Source organism: Mya arenaria, chromosome 3 (assembly GCF_026914265.1).
Source record: "Mya arenaria isolate MELC-2E11 chromosome 3, ASM2691426v1".
Classification (NCBI taxonomy): Eukaryota; Metazoa; Mollusca; class Bivalvia; order Myida; family Myidae; genus Mya; species Mya arenaria.
In genome coordinates, this window is record NC_069124.1 from 50259827 (window position 1) to 50283138 (window position 23312).

The 23312-nt window shown below is 35.6% G+C and overlaps 1 protein-coding gene across 1 annotated transcript; it reads right to left on the minus strand.

Annotated features, from left to right (window-relative positions):
• Nucleotides 1-2134: 2134 nt before the first annotated feature.
• Nucleotides 2135-13851, minus strand: LOC128229043 (heat shock 70 kDa protein 12A-like). Its single transcript, XM_052940684.1, has 5 exons — nucleotides 13682-13851; nucleotides 12522-12668; nucleotides 7959-8195; nucleotides 6166-6307; nucleotides 2135-3617 (listed from the first exon to the last, which is right to left on the minus strand). The coding sequence occupies exons 1-5, from the start codon at nucleotides 13823-13825 to the stop codon at nucleotides 2557-2559; spliced, it is 1731 nt and encodes a 576-aa protein (XP_052796644.1). The 5' UTR covers nucleotides 13826-13851; the 3' UTR covers nucleotides 2135-2556.
• Between the last annotated feature and the right edge of the window lie 9461 nt (nucleotides 13852-23312).

Sequence of the window (23312 nt, forward strand, 5' to 3'; positions counted from 1 at the left end):
ATTGATGTATCAAAGTCATTTTTGACCAAATTCTTACAAAACAACAGTTTTCAAACAAATCTTTTCACATATATAGCGATATTAACACTGGGCCGGATAGACCAATAAAATAGGTAAGCCTAAGCTAAGTTTTTCTTCTTAATTTCAACTTTCTTTTACAGCATAATCCAGGATAATTCAATATTTTGCTCTGAAAATTGCAGGAATTATATAAGATGTGTTATATGTATTGAATGTGAAGTTTCTACGTTCTATGTGAAATGATATTTGAATTATCAAAAAAGTCCACGTAATTCTGGATCAACCCTCGTAAAAACACCTCTCTGACCATAAAAGTACTCGGAACATATTCTTGTACTTGAATTTATTGTGATAATCAAAACGAAATTAAGTCAAGAAATTTAAATGTATATGGAGTCTAATGTTTGAAGATGCCAGTGTAGAGCATCACGTTTTAAACATTCAAAATCGATCCTAATGAATGTCTAGATACAGTTGCAAATGATGTTAAAATGATTCAGGTAGATTCATATAAGTCATTTCAATTTTTTTCCTAAAAGCAGACTTATTTTAATATTATGCATAATTGTCAAACTAGAAGTATGTTTTAATTATATTAGAATTTGGTTTATCCAATTTATAATGTGTGTACTAAAACGGTTTAATAATTAGTATGTATTCGGGCATTTTCCCAATGTCCATTAGAGGTTCAGTTCTAGATTGCATTTAAGGGCGATTTTATTGAACAATATTTCTTATTTGTATTGATCATATGAAAAAAATACTTTTCACTCTTCGCTCGCTTCGGGTTTTATGAAAACTGACAAAATTGTTGTTGTTGTTTTTCGCTCGCTCGCTCCAATTTTTTTGACAAAAATCCGAGGAACGAAACATTAATTTGGTGTGTCATTAAGGCGTTTAAAATGTTTGTCTATCGTAAACTATCTATTAACAACAAGTTGGGATGACAACTCCCTTTTTCTAAATTGGTATTAAGATAAATGACCTATATAATCTAAGTTTAAAAAGATGCATCAACAAGAGAATTAACACTCGATAAAAACTGCTAATATCCTAGTTGGGGGCCACTTTTCGCCCGTTTTTTCTAGAGTATTTTGGAATGAAATTTGATATTGAACTTAATACTGTTTTTCTAAAGCAATTAAACTGAAAACAATATACAATGAAGTTGTATGACATGCCTTTTGACATACTCAGAATTTGAGCCATTTAGTTTCTAATTGATAAATGATATTTGATTGACTCTCCATTAATTTACTTATGTAGGTGACAAGAATTTAAACAAATAGATTACACTGACAATTTACGATTTATAAAATACATTATCAAGAAATCAAACCTATATATGTATGTATTTCACTTGTTCGCTTTTGTGACATTTATCATTTGATATTACCTCATTTATCCATGTTTGTATTGGAATGAGTGAAATAAAGGAAACTATTTGAAGGCCACACTTTTCATTAGCGTAAATCAAGGCTATGAGCGATTTGTTGTTGCCTGATTGGTTGATTGACATTATCACGTGCCGTTATCAATGTGTTTTGAAAACTTATAAGGTTAAAATATCCATCTCTTTTGTATACGTACGTTTGGCGTAGAGGTTAAGGCGTCTGGTCCCTATTGTTTTACTTTACCGGTGTCGATTCGCCCAAACTAAAACCACAATACGTTTTTTTTTCTATAAGTGTAAAACTTTTCTGTAATTTCGATATCATAGAGTTAAATAATAATAAAATAAATGTTTTCATATGCATTACCGGGAAAAGTAATTGTTGGTCCAAAAACATGATTCCCTTTAAGTGTAAGTTTATTGCAGCATATTGAGCCATTGGCGATAATGGTCAATTTTGAAGTCTGGTAATCATGTATAATTTTGGTATCATTTAGAAGGGTTTAAAAATTGATATCTATTATCAAGAATAAGTGACCAATATAACATTACCGTGGTAAGTTAATGGTAGTTTGTGTTTTTGTTCCATATTTAAACTGAAATCGAACGATTAATAACCTATTTTGTAATCTGTTAAGGCTAAAAATGCATGTTTGTAATATTTATTTCGGTATATTGTTTTTAACATATTCTTTCTTTACACTTCAACCCTTCAAAATGGGTCACCAAGCAGTCAAATCAACACTACTGCACAGCTTCAGGCGATATTCAAAATATTAATTTAATGATAACAAAGATATTTATTAAGTAAGATTAAGATATTAAAAGGTATATAAAACGTTTAACAAAAAAGTATTTAAGAATAAGGTATATGATAATACTTAGGCTGAGTACAGTTCCACACACAATTCTATGAAAGCTTATAAATTGTAAGTTTAAAATCGAACCTCTACATGGAAGTATCATTTATAGCAAGAGTTAATCATACGCACGTAATATCATTTCTATAAAAATAAAAGGCCATATTTGCATTTACAAACAGTGTGCTACTGTGTCTCCATCACACCCAAGAAGGTAATCAAGCAATGCCATATGAACTGAGGCCATGAAAACATCAACTTAATCTTTAAAACTATCTAATCTCATTTCCATACAAGCGGAAACGCCGCATCTGTTCGGTCTATTGACCCTTCCTCTGTCCCCATGACAACCAGTGAATCGCCTAGCAACGTCATCTGAATCTCGACCGCGGCCTTGCCCTGTTTGCGGTCTTCTAAATTTACTATCAGTTTCCCTATGGGTGAGCAGCCTTCATCCGTCGTAAATTGAACTTTTTTATCACGCAGAACGTAAATTGGAACAGCCAACCGTTTTTGATTCGGTCTGTTGAGTCTCAAGGTCACTGACCGCGACAACTCGCCAATTTTATACTTTTTACCACTGAATATCAGCGGTTGAAAGACATCCGTACAATACTGAACCTCGTCCGCAATGAACCGTTTCTTCTTAGGATGAGTGTTTTCATTGAAAGGCACTGCCATACCTAGACCGTATGAGAATTTACTTTGGAACGAGAAATCGGGATCTGGGGAGTGGCCTAGTAGAACTCCGCCCCTTAACACACACAGTTCCGCTTCTTCGACAGTTATCATGTTTGAATTTGGAAAATAAAACCTCACGGCGCCGGAAACCACGGCAGAATCAACGAATCCCCCTACAAGAATTATAGCATCACATTGCTTCACTTCCGGGTCACGTGTCAAGTTTGTCAGATATCCAACAGTGCTTTTTACCGCCGGGCCAAAAATATCCTTCATCACATTTTTATTAAGTATTAGATACTCGTCATTAGACACTATTTTACCTACGTAATCAGAATCATCTATGAGGAACTGTATAGACTGTTTATATTTCGCAGTGTACATTTTTATCAAAGAATGCGGAAGTTCGAGACTCGCACCAAGGTCCGACTCAAGCGTAAATCGCTTCTTCTTCATCTCAAACTCATACTGCAGTTCCAGGAAGTCCAACTTGTGCTTCTTCACATACGTGTCAGCAAAATCGTTTCCGAACAATGAGAAGAAGAATCTCTGGAAGTCTGAGTCGACGCGGGTTGCACCGGAAGTGGTGCCAAGGTTTTTCGGGAACTCCGTTATGGATCCGTCCTCTCCTATCTCCTGTACCGCTGTGTCCACACCGCAACCTGGAACACACCAAGGCACAATTGTACTCTATGAAATGCACTCATGTTATGTTAGACAAAATATGTTCAACCAACAATGTACAATTCTCTGGGCTAGTATTCATAAAACATCTTAAGAAATTTCCTCACTTAAGTCGATTTCCTAAAAATGGCATGGTCATATTTAAAGAGAAGTACATCGAAATTCGCTGGCTCGATATCGCATGGCTCGATATCCTCGTTGGCTCGAACCAGATTAAAAGGACCGATTTTGTTTTACTCTTTGTTCATATAAAATTCGATCGGATGGCTCGATATTTTGAGGGTCGATATTTCTCCACGCTCGATGTCATTTTCGCGGTCCAACAGTGTTTTTAACCTAAATGTATGTTTATTTCATACAAATAATAACAATAAGGTATTTAAAAAAGTATTATGTGAATATGACTTAAGTTAGGAGTAGACTCAAGAGGTTTTATGGATACTGGCCTTGCCATTCAGAGGAGAGGGTGACTATTTACATACAAACCCATGTATTTTGTCGAATATACCAAATGGTCGAAAATAAGTTTTTGATCTGATGATCACATGATTAGTATAGACGGTTTTTAAAAAAATATATTTGAATTGGCGATATGTTTTTCCCTTTTCTCTTATTTCTCTGTACGTACGTTTTGGGATGGTACCTGTCTCCCATATACATACACCAGAACTTGCAGTACGGGCCAATGCCAGACCGTGTCGATTCACTAGATCAGAACTTACAGACTTTCAGACCAGACTGTCCCGATTTACTGGATCAGAACTCACAGACTTTCAGGCCAGACTGTCCCGATTCACCAGATCAGAACTTACAGACTTTCAGTCCAGACTGTCCCGATTTACTGGGTCAGACTTACAGACTTTCAGGCCAGACTGTCCCGATTTACTGGATCAGAACTCACAGACTTTCAGGCCAGACTGTCCCGATTTACTGGGTCAGACTTACAGACTTTCAGGCCAGACTGTCCTGATTCACCAGATCAGAACTTACAGACTTTCAGTCCAGACTGTCCCGATTTACTGGATCAGAACTTACAGACTTTCAGGCCAGACTGTCCCGATTTACTGGATCAGAACTTACAGACTTTCAGGCCAGACTGTCCTGATTCACCAGATCAGAAACGTACTTTTGGAATAATTGGATTTTCGGGTCAGAATATCCATACTCACTTGAGAATAAAAGATTTTCGGAGTTTCAGACCAGACTGTTCCCAATTAGCTACATCAGAAATTGCAGACGTTGAGAGCAGACTGTCCCGATTCACTTGATCTGAACTTTCTTACTTTCAGGCCAGACTGTTCCCAATTAGCTACACCAGAAATTGCAGACTTATAAAGCAGACTGTCCCGATTCACTAGATCTGAACTTGCTGGCTTTCAGACCAGACTGTTCCAAATTAGCTACATCAGAAATTGCAGACGTTGAGAGCAGACTGTCCGGATTCACTAGATCAGAACTTTCAGGCCAGACTGTAACGGTTCACTCAATAACATAATTTCGAACTTAAGATGGCGATAAACAAGATCCAAGAATCTGCTCAGACTGCCCCGAATTCACTGGAACAGAATTCACAGACTTTCAGACCAGACTGAACTAGGCCACTGACTATGAACAAGTTCTCAGAAGCTGACTAGACTGTCCCGAATTTACTAGAACAGATAAAACAGACTTTCTAACCAGAATATACCAGCTCACTGGATAAAAATCAAAGACTCTCGGACTTGAGATGGCGATGAACAAGTTCCAAGAAGCTGACCAGACTGTCCCCATTTCAAGCAACACCAATTACAGACTTTCGGACCACACTGAACCAAATTCACTAGACATGAAATAACAAACTTTCAGACTTGAGACTCCAATGTGACACAGCGATTTCATCAAAAGAAACCTCCGTGCACGATATTTAGACATCTTGGTACAAAGTAATTACTACCAATCATTTGCAACAACGTTTCGTTGAATTCAAAGATCGATTGATTTTATTGAAATAATGAATGATGATTACAGATGAAAGAAAATGACGAAAATAGGGAAATGAATACATGCTTGATCGATTCATTCTTTTAAAGCTCAAGTAATCATTCCATATTGTACTTTCGTAAGAATTAGTTTGCCGTTTTAATCAGCTTAAACGAATAAAAATATACATTATATATCAATGATTCATGGTATGTTTCCTTTTTATTATAAACAAGACGAGACTTACTGTTGGTGTTTAAACAGTAAATTTTCATTGGGTGTTTTTCAGTGCATTTCAGTGCATTTTAAAAGGGGGAAGCCAACCAAAGCGATCACGGTAATCGGCTATTGTTTGTTCAGAAGTTTCTGTTGACAAAACTAACACTGTCAACAGATTTACCGTTTTGACAACTTTTGTCCTGACGGTTTAAGAAAAATGCAGAAAACATCATTTCAGTTAAACTGAAATATGAAAGTCTGCGATCTGTTTTTTTGTCAGCAGTCTTATATCACTCGTTTCCATGCATTTTCGCATAAATTGTTTTTTTAGAAGTAAATTAAACAAACCTCCGAAGTCAACGATGACTTGTTTAGAAGCCGGCGTCTGGAAATAAAATTCCGTGTCCTCGCCTACTCTCAACGGAATCAGTCTACAGTAGCGGGCAGCAGCCTCTGTCTCGCTGTACAAGACACATGGCGTTAGGCCGCCCTGAAATAAAAAAAATATGTTCTATGGTATTGTTATTTAGTAAAGACTCACTACAGACTAAGCTACGGTGGCACAGAGGTGACATACGTGCTGTATTTTTATCTCGTTCAAAAGACATTATTGGTCAATCAAAATGGCGAAATAATATCAACTGAAGTCGCGACATTGTAAACATGGCTTAGGCAAGAGATGATCACCCGTTCTTCGCCCATGCTTATGCGCGGTTATTAGATGATTCTGATTGGCCAATTATGTCGTTTCGACGAGATATGTTAGTCGTTTAAACGAGATACTTCATCGTTTTAAAGAGACACGTAATTCGTTTTAAACAAGAACATACATCGTTTTAACGAGATAAGTATGTCGTTAACATGAGACGCTTAGTTACGTTGCTGTTTTAACGAGAGAGATCAATCTTTTGAACGAGATACTACATCGTTGTAACGAGATAATAACTATATATGCCATCTCTACCCAACGTATGAGACCACTATTATTCTTTTTACATTTTTACGATTATAATTTTAAGAAAAGTTGACATGTGATCTAATAATATAATTCTCTTAATGCTTATTTCTTTCGAAGCCCATTATGACGAAGTTTGCAATGACGTCACTTTAATTGCAAATACGCATATACCTGTTGTGTTCTACGTAAACATCCATTTATATTTACACCTCAACTTCCATTCCTTAAATGAACTGCCTTTCGGCAATTGCGTTCATCAATCGATGAACGCAACATCTTCGGATATGTTCGGATCGTAATTCATTGCATAACAATATACATGAAAGCTATTGATCTTGTTATTGGTTGTATTGTGTCTGCAGGTCCCGTAAAATATAGCTCAACATTTTTAAAAGTGTTAGTTTATTATATTTTAAATATATTGGTACCAGAAGTGTTTTAATTTTACGTTTTAAAGTGATTTCAAGTGGTTGATCTTTTCCCGCGTTATTGTGACGTCATTTGAAAAAAAATGTTTCCGGTTATAGTCGGGTCGTTCTATTTACCGAATGGGTAAGAACGGGTTACTGAAAGGTTTTCTTAAATGAAATGAAGTATTTTTTTTAACAATTCTTGAATGAAATAATGAACCATTGGTGTAAATATAAGGAATGAATTGCGGGGTTGATGTCATTATCGGGGATATGAACGCAATTGGGTTGGTCAAAGTACGCGTGGAGTCCTTCGGACTCCACACACATTGACCAACCCAATTGCGTTCGTACCCCGATAATGACATCAACCCCGCAATTCATTCCTTAAATGAATGTTCATTCTCTGCAGCATTCGGAACTCATCGGTCTTTTGTATCGAAAACAACCTCGTATGTATACCGGTACATCAGTTGAAGTAGTTCGTAAAATTTTGAATTGTATCATTAATTAAATGTAGTGTTTCAGATTTGTATTTATTGATCTAAGTATAAAATGATTGCCATTGAAGTGTATTATTGCAAACATAATTAAGTTTTCCAAGAGTTAAGTTATCAAATTTAACTGCTAAATAAAATAACTACGCGATCTACTTGCATCGGACTTAAACGTACCACTTTTTGTAAACCGTCCAAATACATCCGAGGTTGTTTTCGATAAAAAAAATGCCGAGGAGCTCCGAATGGCTCTGCAGTTTACAAAAGTGTACATACTTTCTTCGCGGCAGATTTCATGCAATCTCGCGAAGCGTTGTCCCACTTGGTTGGAACGGTCACGACGTAACGTATGTTGTACGTCCTAACTACGGCGTCCATATTTCCGTAGCGAGCACTCTCGTCTAATGTATCCATAAAATGACCCCGCAGATACTTGAACACCTCCTTGAATAGTGCTATTCCGTTAATCGACTTCCCTCCCTCTTCTTCAATAACCGTGTCTTTTCGAAATTGCTACAACGAAAAAAAGTCAGCAGATACAAGCATATTCTACTCATGTTTAACACATGGTATATAATTGGCCCATATATATATATATATTGTGTATTTCAGTTAAACAATAAAACAATATGGTTTTACCAAGCATTGTTTTGAAATCAAACTTATTTAGATGTATAAATAGTTAAATTATAGCAGAAAACTTTGGCTATGTTAAATGGCCAGGTTATAATAATGTATGGCCATTTGAAAAGCAATTTTGTCCTCTGTGTAAAAATAAGATGACATAAAGTAAACTCTTAATTATTAAGAATATGGGTAGTGTGCTTCTTAATCATAAAGATACAACTTCAGGTCATCGAACTGACTAAGAATACAACCACATTGGCTGACACATTGTCAACGCAAAACCTGACGCAGGGTGAGTGTAGCGGATAATTGGCGAAAATGTGAGTTGTATTCTAATTAACTCTGACAAAAAATTGTCCCCCAAAAGTATTTCATATCTCTGAGGCGAGACATGACAAATTACCACACTGTGGCAAGAACCAGACGTCCAGCCCATTAAAAGAAGCAAAAAAAAGATTCAATTAGATATTTAAATGTCGTGAGGAATGTATTAGGAGAGTTATTAAGAAGTTCGAAGTGTCTTTATTTGTATTCATTAACGAAGGCAACACCATATTTATGCCCCAAACAATTAAGCCCATGACCACAAATGTTGCATTACACATAAAACATATGCTTCAGAATTACCGCGATAATGATAAAGCATAATTTTAAACAAATAAAGTTTTTTTTAAAAACTATTATGTTCGTGCAAAACATTTTAATATGGTTATGGTTAGATTAAAACGTGCTATTAATATTTATATGAAACAAATAAAAAATAAGGGTTATGCTGTAATATCCATTAAATGAAATATATGACGTAAAACGCCTTAAATAACAGTTTTATGAGACCAAAGGACATCAATAGCATTAAACACAAAATACGTATTAATTAAGGCATAAATATTCAATTTGAATTGATTGATACATTGTCAGGTCTTTTTAATGTACATTATGGAAACATAAAAATAGCAATCCGAAAAAATGTTAACTCATATATGAAAGTCATTCATTTCAATAAATCGAAAATACATGCACCTTGACTATAATTTGTTTTTGAACCTCGTAGGTGTCAATCGGAGCACCTCGGCCATTTTCCATCGAAAACAACCTACTAGCAGGATGTATTAGGAACACCGTGACCATTATTCATCGAAAACAACCTACTAGCAGGATGTATTCGGAGCACCGGGACCATTATTCATCGAAAACAACCTACTCGCAGGATGTATTCGGAGCACCGGGACCATTATCCATCGATAACAACCTACTAGTAGGATGTATCATTCGGAGCACCGGGACCATTATCCATCGATAACAACCTACTAGTAGGATGTATCATTCGGAGCACCGGGACCATTATCCATCGATAACAACCTACTAGTAGGATGTATCATTCGGAGCACCGGGACCATTATCCATCGATAACAACCTACTAGTAGGATGTATCATTCGGAGCACCGGGACCATTATCCATCGATAACAACCTACTAGTAGGATGTATCATTCGGAGCACCGGGACCCTTATCCATCGATAACAACCTACTAGTAGGATGTATCATTCGGAGCACCGGGACCCTTATCCATCGATAACAACCTACTAGTAGGATGAATCATTCGGAGCACCGGGACCCTTATCCATCGAAAACAACCTCCTAGTAGGATGTATCATTCGGAGCACCGGGACCATTATCCATCGAAAACAACCTCCTAGTAGGATGTATCATTCGGAGCACCGGGACCATTATCCATCGAAAACAACCTCCTAGTAGGATGTATCATTCGGAGCACCGGGACCATTATCCATCGAAAACAACCTCCTAGTAGGATGTATCATTCGGAGCACCGGGACCATTATCCATCGAAAACAACCTACTAGTAGGATGTATCATTCGGAGCACCGGGACCATTATCCATCGAAAACAACCTACTAGTAGGATGAATCATTCGGAGCACCGGGACCATTATCCATCGAAAACAACCTACTAGTAGGATGAATCATTCGGAGCACCGGGACCATTATCCATCGATAACAACCTACTAGTAGGATGAATCATTCGGAGCACCGGGACCATTATCCATCGATAACAACCTACTAGTAGGATGAATCATTCGGAGCACCGGGACCATTATCCATCGAAAACAACCTACTAGTAGGATGTACCATTCGGAGCACCGGGACCATTATCCATCGAAAACAACCTACTAGTAGGATGTACCATTCGGAGCACCGGGACCATTATCCATCGATAACAACCTGCTAGTAGGATGTACCATTCGGAGCACCGGGACCATTATCCATCGATAACAACCTGCTAGTAGGATGTACCATTCGGAGCACCGGGACCATTATCCATCGATAACAACCTGCTAGTAGGATGTACCATTCGGAGCACCGGGACCATTATCCATCGAAAACAACCTGCTAGTAGGATGTACCATTCGGAGCACCGGGACCATTATCCATCGAAAACAACCTGCTAGTAGGATGTACCATTCGGAGCACCGGGACCATTATCCATCGAAAACAACCTGCTAGTAGGATGTACCATTCGGAGCACCGGGACCATTATCCATCGATAACAACCTGCTAGTAGGATGTACCATTCGGAGCACCGGGACCATTATCCATCGATAACAACCTGCTAGTAGGATGTACCATTCGGAGCACCGGGACCATTATCCATCGATAACAACCTGCTAGTAGGATGTACCATTCGGAGCACCGGGACCATTATCCATCGATAACAACCTACTAGTAGGATGTACCATTCGGAGCACCGGGACCATTATCCATCGATAACAACCTACTAGTAGGATGTACCATTCGGAGCACCGTGACCATTATCCATCGATAACAACCTACTAGTAGGATGTACCATTCGGAGCACCGTGACCATTATCCATCGAAAACAACCTACTAGTAGGATGTATCATTCGGAGCACCGGGACCATTATCAATCGAAAACAACCTACTAGTAGGATGTATCATTCGGAGCACCGTGACCATTTTCAATCGAAAACAACCTACTAGTAGGATGTATCATTCGGAGCACCGGGACCATTATCCATCGATAACAACCTACTAGTAGGATGTATCATTCGGAGCACCGTGACCATTATCCATCGAAAACAACCTACTAGTAGGATGTATCATTCGGAGCACCGTGACCATTATCCATCGAAAACAACCTACTAGTAGGATGTATCATTCGGAGCACCGTGACCATTATCCATCGAAAACAACCTACTAGTAGGATGTATCATTCGGAGCACCGTGACCATTATCCATCGATAACAACCTACTAGTAGGATGTATCATTCGGAGCACCGTGACCGTTATCCATCGAAAACACCCTCGGATGTATATGGACGGTTATCAGTGTCTGAAATATTTTCATTTCACTACGCAGCAAGTAGATCGCGAAGTAATTTCAATTGAGCACTGAGAATCTTAATTATTTATGCAATAATACACTTCACTGGCAATCAATTTAAACTAAGCTATTCAAATCACAGCTACTACACTACAATTAACTTGCACTTTTATTTATTTTTTAGCAACTACTTTTTTGATGTATCGGTATACATCCGGGGTTGTTTTCGATGAAAAATGGCCGAAAAATCCGAATGCGGATGTTTATGGATGGTTTACAATGTCAGAATTCTTAACATTAATTTACGATGCAAGTGGATTGTGTAGTAGATTCAATTTAGCAGCTAAACCATATTTTAATCCTAGGAATCTTAATTATTTATGAATAGTGCCACTCACTTAGTATCAATTTGAACGTAGTAATACAAAATACACGTTAAACACTACATTTAATTATTATTATTATTATTATTATTATTATTATTATTATTATTATTATTATTATTATTATTATCATCGTTATTATTATTATTATTATTATTATTATTATTATTATTATTATTATTATTATTATTATTATCGTTATTATTATTATTATTATTATTATTATTATTTTTATAATTATTATTATTATTAGCATTATTATTATTAGCATTATTATTTTATCATTATTATTAGCATTATTATAAGCATTATTATTATTATTACTTTATTTTTTTATTATTATTATTTTTAAAACTACGAACTACATTCGGGGTTGTTTCCGATATAAATAGCCGAGGTGCTCCGATTTCGTAAGTGTATAAAAAAAACTTTTAGTGAATGCATAAACCTGGACAAAAGAATATTCCTACCTTTGTTTTAAGGTCAGCCTTAAAGCGCCGGAAGTAATAGAACTGGTCATGCTGTTTGTTATCAAGGAGGGCGAGGTAGCGTCGCTCCGCCTCATATCCAAACGCTTGGATAGTCTTGTCCTGTTTAAGAAGCAAGCAGCTCGGCGCCTAGAACGGAGAGATTCAGAAGGATTAAGATAAAGCCCCTCACGATGCTAATGATGTAAGCCTAGGAAGTTTCTTCCATCTTCGAAGCCGGACGCCTAAATAGTATCGTCTTGTTTATGGAACAAGAGGTTCGGCGCCTAGAACAGAGGTGCCTAGTACAATGATTTTCAGAAGGTGTACAGTAAAACCGCGAAGATGGCTATGAAGTAGGCCTAATTAACGTTTATCTTATCCTAGCCCAACGCGTAAATAGTTTGTCATGCTTATGAAACAACATGTATGAAGGAGACTAGGTAGCGTCTATCTTTTTTTCTAGCCCGATGCCTAAATAGTATTGTCCTCTTTAAGGAACAAGAAGTTCGACGCCTAGAACATAGTGAGAAAGTTGTGATGTTCTACAGGCAGTAAACTGTAGAAGATTGTTGGAAGGGACTGTAGCATCGAACGCCTGACTTGTCTGTTTTAAAGAGCAATTGGTCCGGTGCATGGAACAAAGCAAAAACGTTAAGATGTTGACGTAGAGAAAGTTAACTCGTTAATATTGTTAAAAGCGTTGTAGCGCCACCCATAGCCGAATGGTGTTATAAAACCACACTGCTCTGAAAAACTGTGTAAGTATACATCCTGCTCGAAATAAGGCTTATATCCGCATCCGCACTCTGAAAAATGAAATACATTCCCTAGATGTTCAAGTTACAAAATAATCTTCAAGTAATAATATAATCAGAATGATTAACATGGAAATCTCAGTCTATTCATAAAACTTCTAAAGTCATTTCTTAACTTAAGTCACTTTCCTTTTTTTAGTATCTCTTTAGTAATATGAAATAAAAACGTCAGAATTTCCAAACTACATTATTTTCCTAGATCTGATATAGTTGAAGAAAAAACACTTTAAATTTAAAAACACTTAAACAGTTTTTTTTAAATTTGACTTTGATTTTTTAAAGAAATTGACTTAAGTTAAAAAAGAGAGACTTATGATGCTTTATGGATACGGTCCCAGTCCCCACCTTATATGTGTGCAGGTTTGCGTGACCGGACATCCACTCCTCGTTCTGATGGATATCAAGCGGCCGGGCCTCAAACTCTTGGCGCGAGGAGAACGCGTAGCCCGTGTGGCTACTCCCCACGTCAATACACATCACTATCTCCATGGTGACACGTGCCGAATTTCGGGCATCACGTTATCTCGTCTGCAAAAATATAGCAAGAGTTTTTAAAGCCCCCATTCACTTTCAAAATAAAACAAAAGCTCTATCAAATCTTCATTATAACACACTGCTTTTTGGACACCAGGTTTTCTCGTCTTTAGGCGAGTGAAACGTTAGCTCTGATGCGGCGAGATATTATGCATTGAACCAGTTTCTCTACAATAGTTGTTTTCCTATTTGTTTGTGTAATCAGTGCAATGTTTCGTCGGAGTTTCTAGAGAATGTCTGTCTGGAAATTTCTGATGACCAATTATCTGTTTCGATTTCCGTGGTATTGTACAACATTCATTAAGTGTCCTTTCCATGGGCGTTATTCAGTCCAAGTCCTTTGACAGCAGACTAGGGCACAATTCTTCATTAAACGATATTTAGTAATCAGTTTATACGTATTTCGGAAAACAATCTGATTTGTGCATAAACGTTGGTAAACAAGACGATAGATTTGAATGTGCGATGGAGTTTCATCAAAGACCCACATCGCAAGTATATACGTTTAAACAAAGACCCATATGTAAAAAAAGACTGGCGTTTAAACAAATACCACAAGTATTTTCTTAAACAATGGCCATAGGCCAATATAACAAGAATAACAGTTTAAACAAATACTCATACGAACAGGAGTTAAAACAAAGACCCATGTAATAAGGAGAACAGTTTAAACAAATACTCATACGTACAGGAGTTAAAACAAAGACCCATGTAATAAGGAGAACAGTTTAAACAAATACTCATACGTACAGGAGTTAAAACAAAGACCCATGTAATAAGGAAAACAGTTTAAACAAGGGTCAAATGGCAATTTAATGGTACAAACGTTTAAACAAAGACCTATACCTTACATAAAAGAATATAAACAAAGGTTTAAGACCAATATAACAAGTACAAGAAATTAAAAAATACCCATACGTACAGGAGTTTAAAAATTCCATACGTACATGAGTTTAAACAAAGGCCCATTCTATACGTACAATGGTTTAAACAAAGACCTATTCCATACGTACAATAGTTTAAACAAATACCCATTCCATACGTACAGAAGTTTAAACAAAGACCCATTCCATACGTACAGTTCAGTACATACAATTAATGAGAATAAAGTAGTTCAGATATTATAAAGTTATAATATCATATAACTAGTGAGCTACTTAAATTAGAAAAATGACTGAAGTTAGGAAATGAATATGTTTTATAAATACCAGACCAGGAGTTTAAAATAAAAGCTAATATCATAAGAATGGTATTCGTTGAACAAACCCCAAATCATACATAAACGTTGGTACCTTTGGTCTGCAACTTTTCATGTGATTTTAACCCAAACCCTTATTCAGCAGAACCTTAATAGCCTTCAAAATCCTAACCCGCGCTAACCTTATTACCCAAAGAAATATGATAGCAAATAGCAATTTTAAGGTGCCAGAATAATTGTAAACGATAGGCAAGTATCTACTCCACTCCACTCCTCAAAAAGAAATATGATAGCAAATAGCAATTTTAAGGTGGCGGAATAATTGTTAACGGCAAGTATCTACTCCACTCCTCAAAAAGAAATATGATAGCAAATAGCAATTTTAAGGTGGCGGAATAATTGTAAATGGCAAGTATCTACTCCACTCCACTCCAGTCCACAAAAAGAAATATGATAGCAAATAGCAATTTTAAGGTGGCGGAATAATTGTAAATGCTAGCCAAGTATCTACTCCACTTCACTCCACAAAAGAAATATGATAGCAAATAGCAATTTCAAGGTGGCGGAATAATTGTAAATGCTAGCCAAGTATCTACTCCACTCCACTTCACAAACAGAAATATCAAAAGTACAATGCCCAAATGCCCTACAAATATTACAAATGCCCTACAAATATTACAAATGCCCTACAAATATTACAAATGCCCTACAAATGCTACCTCGAAACAGCAGAATTCAATTATTTACAGACATAAGGCTATATGAGACATGCAAAGTTAAATGTTTTAACACGTTCGATCTGTTTTCCAAACAATGACACAATAGTTACGATACTAAATAAAATGCAAGCAAATTAGATGGCATCGCTGATTCATCGATAAATCACTGTCTCAATTACGGTGATAGAGTCATAATTTATACCACAGGGGACAGAAGCATTTTTTTCACCCAACCTGTATAAACTATATACACACATACTTAACAAACATAAAATGGTTTGCTTCTGTCGTATGTGTATATAATATAAAATTTTATACGACTATTCCCCCAGCAGAGCTAATGAAAAAGTGTCTTCTTACGGTTGTAAGGGGAATGTGCACGACAAATTCGAGTTATACCACCAGCCGATATATTGTATATAGAAAGGCCATGCTGATAAGCTTATGCTTATATTTCGGAAAAAATATCTTATCGTCGTATATAAGTCTGATACATTTACTCGTTTTTTTCTGCATAAAGTGTCCTCTTACAGACTTAAGAAACCGCTTTGCTAGGACGAGCACCAATTTTATCCTCGACTTTTGAAGAAAAATTCGAACTGTATCTATTACATATAGGCTAGGAAAACATAAAACATATTTTGCTTCTGTCCCCTGTGGTTTCTCCAGGAGCTATGGCTTTAAAATAATTAAATCGCTCAAAGTCATTATGACCAGAACATTTCAATAAAGTTTATATTCGGTTTCACTGTGTTGCTTAAATATTTAATTGCGTCGCACTTGTAGTATTGTTACATTTTAAATGAGATGTTTTGTTTCCATGTTATAAAAAACATTGTCGTTGTGGTTATGTTGTCGTGATGTTTGTGTTGGCAACGACTTGCTGCCTGAGACAGGCAATCATTAATGAGCCTGTTTGTGACATAGGTGGAAACATCAGTCAGTGGGGAATTAACTAGGTTTTTATAAATAATTATAAAAAATATCATTGAAAAAATATTCGCCATCTCTGACTGACAATGCTACCTATTATAAGAACATGGTGCTATATAAATGGTGCAATTCTAAACCTTTTTTATGTGTTGTTCTATGCCTTTTTCGTTTTGTGATTTATGTTTAAACGTTCATTATAAATATATATATACTGTACCAAAGTTACAATTAGCTGAAGTGTTTGAAGGGCTTGTTCATTAATATTAATGCATTACAAAATACGTCTGACTCAATAAGGTCAACATGATAACCAAACCTCTTCCAATAAGGCTACTAAATTGTTTTAATTAAACTAAACTAAACTGTGTTTAGCTATAGTTATTGTTTTTATTGTTAATGTGTTGGTTCTTTGATCTGCTTATGAATCCTCTATTACATGTAATAAAAAGATTGCATACGTGCCAAAAATACTTGGTACCTAAACTCAATCTATCTTACAATTGAGAATGGTCCAGAATGGAATAAGGAGGCCCTGGTGGCTACCTAAACTCAATCTATCTTACAATTGAGAATGGTCCAGAATGGAATAAGGAGGCCCTGGTGGCTACCTAAACTCAATCTATCTTACAATTGAGAATGGTCCAGAATGGAATAAGACGGCACTGGTGGCTATATTCTACGTAGGATATCATTTATTTAGTATTCGGTTTTAAGGGTTCGTTTTTTTTTCAGGATACATGAAGCTAGGTTTTCGCACTAACTCTTGACACTTAACATAAAAATAATTTGGATTGGCCTTAAATAAGAAAAAAAGATAACAGTTTGATATAAGTCTAAATCAAAATTTGATAAAACTTAAATTAAATCAATGCTAATTTTATCTGCCATTGTTTTATAATGACGTTGTAAGTTTTTCGTTAAGTGTATGACCTTGACCCTGGCCTTTGTGTCTGTAAACATGGTTAACCATCATATTTGTTAACATGGTTAACCATCCTATTTGTAAACATGGTTAACCATCCTATTTGTTAACATGGTTAACCAACCTATTTGTAAACATGGTTAACCATCATATTTGTTAACATGGTTAACCATCCTATTTGTAAACATGGTTAACCATCCTATTTGTAAACATGGTTAACCATCCTATTTGTTAACATGGTTAACCATCCTATTTGTAAACATGGTTAACCATCCTCATTGTTTGCTTCTGGGATTGCTCCTCCAGTTTCTAGTGAGTCCATTGGTCTGCACTTTGTTAAAGTTAACAACATGCATAACGACATCGTTGTTAACTTTTAAACATGTTATATTTGAATATCAAAAGTACACCTAAAACACTTGCCTAAAGTCTTGTTTAAAATACAGCAGATTACAAGTGTGTCCATTAAACTTTCAGACTAATAACGATTTGAAAGTTAACAATGGTACCGTTAACATCTTTGTTACCTGTAACATAATTCTGAACAATCGGCCTGGCCCAATTCTTTTATATTTATTTTGTTAATATACATATTATTGTATTGTATAAAAGCGTTTTAACTTTGATTCAGGTAAGAACAGTTTTTATATATGCATGTATATATTTAATTCTTTAGTAAAATTCCCAAGGCTCCCTAATTTTTCGTTTCGTATAGGTGGTCTATTGTAAGGATTTGCGGATATCGATTTATTGATGACATATATACAATTGATTAGCTATAAGGTGTATACATTTATATTTAAGGAGTTTACCTAAACTATCAACTATTCATTAACAAGTGCATTTAACAGTTAGAGAATTTCATCTTAGACTAAATATATAAAATTGATTGTCTTTTCTTCAACAATTAATACTTAAATGTAAATATGAGATCATCACCATGGATGTTTGGAATGCATATATATGTTAACATGAAAGCTATAAATTTTGTCATAAGTGACATATATATATATAATTATGAAATAATTTTATTTTTGATGTAATGAAGACATTTATTAAATTTTATTTATTTTTACATTGTATATTAATTGTCTTGCTCGTATGCAATAATTATACAATCAATTTAAATTTATTCATTTGTCAACACTTAAAACATTTTTTTGTTTTTTTAAATAGAATGCTATTATTAAACACGCATGTGGTATATCTAATTTAAATCGTATTCTCGTTAACACGGCAACGGTCTGTTTTTCGCTAAAATAAATCCCATTTTAAACTACCAAGTTTATTATTTCAGAGCCTATATGACGTTCATGTTTTCTAATTTCCTCATACAAGAGGTTTTTGACACTAACACATTTCTTCCTTCTAAAACTTAATAAATGTAGATCTTCTTTAAGGGAGACCAGCAGCATGTATATGTTTTCACAATTTTAGTGGATGGCGTCAAAAATAAGCCCCTAACCTTTAAAACTACTAGACACAAGATGGTCCCAAAATCGACAAACACAGTATTTTTTCAAAACAAGCCTAAAACTGTCAATATACGAGCTAGTATGAGGCCGATAATATGCCACTTTACAAGATTAAAAGATGATTTTATCGCTGTCTCAGCTAAATTTACAGGTTTAAAAATAGCGCTTAATAGTTTCCTAAATTATAGTGTATATATTTAGCATGTGAAAGTCACGTGTGTTGTGCAGATACATACACCAACGTTTTTTGTTATTTATGAAGAAGACAAATCCAGTAAAATTAAAATTGAAAAAAATGCGCAAAAACTGCGAATGTTTCGTAAGCGATGTGAAACATCAGTAAGTAAGATTCAATGCGTTGTACATAACGATATCAATTTTATGCAAGTTTTTGGCAATTTTCTTCTTTTCTTGCAATTGTATCATCTTGTGGATAGTTCCGTTAACACGCGTAGCGAGTAATAGAGCAAAAGAAATCAAAATCAGGAAATAAATGTATACTTTTTCTTTGAATTGCCTGAAATTGGTACTCAATCAAGTGCATGATTTGTCAATTTTTATGCACCCCTGCTCTGATGTGTGTATCAGTGTACACCACATATGATTTTGGGTATTCCAAGAATATTATTAAAGCTCTAAATCGCTCACCTATTGTCAAATCCCTATGAATCCGACAACATAGTAGAAGCCAATTATTGAATTGTTAACATAATCGTGCCAGCAGACAATTGGTTTCAAAGATAAAATCATTTTCCGGAACTGAATTTAAAAGCGTTTTTAAACGAATCAATAAATGGATGAATGTCTGAAAAGTACGATTGCCCCTCTAACAAAGCAGTGATTCGATCAGTATCCGACGTTCTAGCTTTTAAAATGTGTTTTGATAAAAACAAACACATGACTGACAACGATGTGTTGGTTCGTGAAATACTCTATTGAATTTAAAATATAGCCAATTATTTTGTTCAATAACAGAATCAACAAATGGCGAATTGAATGGTATAATCTTCTACAAATATGTTTAGATATGACGTTCCCGGGATAGAAAGAGGTTCAAAACCAGACACACACTCCTACACCACTTGTACAATGTTTGTAGCTGTTTTAATTGTTATGGTATCGTAGGGCGGGAAATATTTCACTTTCGTTATCATTGAAACTACCGTTTTATGTTGTATGTTCATCATAAGATTCCGTATAAATATAACAATCATAGTAAAGCTGCACTCCACAGATTGAACATTTTAACAACTTTTTTATTTTTTGTATTGGAACGAGCAAATTTTTGCGAAAATCCACGGAAACCAGTTATATAATACTGATGACAAAAAAATAGATCCCAGATTTTTATATTTAAGTTCAACTTGTGAAATTGATATTTTATGCATTTTTTCTTAAACCGTTAGTAACGGTTTAAGCCATAAATCATTAATTTTCGATCGGAAATATGGAAATGCAAGTTCTGATTTTTTGTCAGCAAACTTATTTCACTGGTTTGCAGATATGTATGCAAAATTTGCTCTTTCCACGACAAAAAATAAAAAAAAAATGTAAAAATGGTAAATCACTAAGAGTGCAGCTTTCAAACACTACATGTATAAAAATGTGAATACTTTGAGAGCGGCGTGTTCTTTTTAAACAACATTTATTTTATAACACAGAATACATATACATATACTAGTAATGGTTTGAGGAAAAAGCGGTGTGTTCTCGTGAGGGTCGTCCGGGGTCGCTTTTTATACTATGGATTTGCACAGAAATTGAGTTATTTAAATATATCAAACGGTCAATCCACTTAATTGTAAATATAAATAACTAACCAACTTAAAGTGTGAGCCTTTTTATGGAGAGTGTAGTATTGCATCTATACGTGCCTGCCTTTTACGAAAAGTTCATGGGTTCGAACCCCACCACTGAAATGTTATCTTGGCCTCTTAAAATGGAAATCCACAGTGTTTCTCTTTCAACGAAAACGAGATAGAAAGTGCTACACGTCATTTTTTTAGTAATCTGTTAAAATAAGCTAAATTAATGTTTAAAAATACAAAATACAAATATTAAAACAAAGTTGGGTTTCTAGACGAAAGCCCATTTGCGGATCGGCATAGGACCGAATGGCCAAATGGAACTGACTATGGGAACTCATCGTATGTTTGTTAAAATACAACCAAACAACCAAACGTACGATTAAAAAAGAGAAGTTTCATTAATTCCTGACACTTTTCTCTCATACATGCGATTCTGAATTGTGACTATTGAGACTCTATAGTATACAGTGTGTGTATACCACGTGATAAATTACGTCATCAGTGTGTGTATACCACGTGATAAATTACGTCATATATGCTACGTCGGAAGGCAACATTTTGCATAAAATGAAGACTTAAATCAAAGATAACTTTTCTTTAACTACACCATTTTAAATAAAACAAAGGGCAGTCTATGCCACTTAAAGAGCCCCGCCTTCGTTTAATACCGAAGTTTAATTAGGTGATTAGTTTCCTCAAACACTTCAACAAACCTGTTTCCATAACAATGTTTTGACAGTGCTCCGTCAGACGGCCGTATAGTGAAAAGGTTTTTCGAAGTGTTTGAAGAAACTAAACTCTCAATCAAACTCTGGTAAAAGACCGAAGGCGAGGCTCCGTAAGAGGCGTAGACTGTGCTGTGTTTCATCTAATATGGTGAAGAAATAGTGAAGTTGCCTTTGTTTTAAGTCTTCATTCGAAGCAAAATATGGCCTTCCGACGTAGCATTTATGACGCAATTTATCCCGTGGTATACACACACTGGTATAATACGATTGGAATGTTTCGTTCCAAAGGAAAACAGCTACTGTTGTTGTGTATGTGACATGTGCATAAAAGTTTGAAGCAATGTCATCTACTGTAAACTTCGGTAAAGGAATGGCATGTTAGAATTCAAATAATGTGATTGGAACGCAGAAAATTGTTATTACTGTCTTAAGAGGGAGAGGATAAAAAACACGAACTTATTAAGCAACAGTAACGTAAAAAGAACAGATAAGAAAAAAAATATCATGAATACATTCCTAACTAAGACTTTCTAAATACAGTTCAAGTGTTTATGAAATATAAATCGAATACATTTAAACACCTTAAATCCGAAATTATCCGGCTATTTCGATTTTATTTTTCGGTCCACATTTATTTTAAAATAATTTACGTCACCAATTATTCGCGAACGCCGTCATTTTCTAATCAAAATAATAATTTTTAATCCGAAATATCGTTAATTCAAAGTTTTTTTATCTGGGTCCCGACGACTTCGGATTAACGGTGTTTAATGTACACTCGACACATGTAATCTCTATTGTTAGATAAAGTTCCTTACCTATAAGTGTGTAGCTGAAGAGTTCCTGACGACGATTATATATGTCACCGGTCTTTCAAGTTATTACGGCATCATTTGTCATATATCTTTATCACATATGGGATGTCACGTTTTAGGTTCCAATTAAAATATTTAATTATGCTGCGACAGCAGTGTCGTTTGTCATTTACAACAAAGCGATAAAATGCTTTATTAATATTCGCATGAGTCAAACAGCAACCATGTTCTGCAATAATTGGATCGAACTGTCTTTTAGACTTCTGCTCTCTGTGGCGGTTTCATGTTTCGATTATATCAAAATACCCGATACCGTCACCAGTTCAAAAACCCATCCTCATAATAAGGTTATGCCAAGTTCCATAGAAACCGGAATAACAAAGAAACCTCCCGCGTTCTTAGAAACTACAACGTTCCGAATCGCAAATAAACAACGATGGCGATGTTGACTGCAGAGTCGTTGATGGCAGTCGGTGTACAAGGATTGATTTTAGCATCGTAATTGCACGTAATCCCGTGGAAGTCAAATTGTCGTCTGTTAGCTGAGAAAATCAGCACGAAAGAACTTAAAGCTAAGCCAAAGATCAATAAAGCCTAAGACCGCCGTCGAAATGAATGGAACTAGAAAAAACAGATTCGCGGTAAAAAAAAATCGCGTCGCCGAGTAGCCAATCACAGTGTGGATATTAGTCCGGAAGTGTTTTTGCTATCAAATGGTGCCTACATTTCCGTTATGGGTGCGGAGTTGAATGGAGCAGAATGAATCAAGTTTAATCGCAGCGCCTGCCTATCGGTCTTTCACTTCAAACATCAAACACGATCGATCATAGTTCATGCTACATGT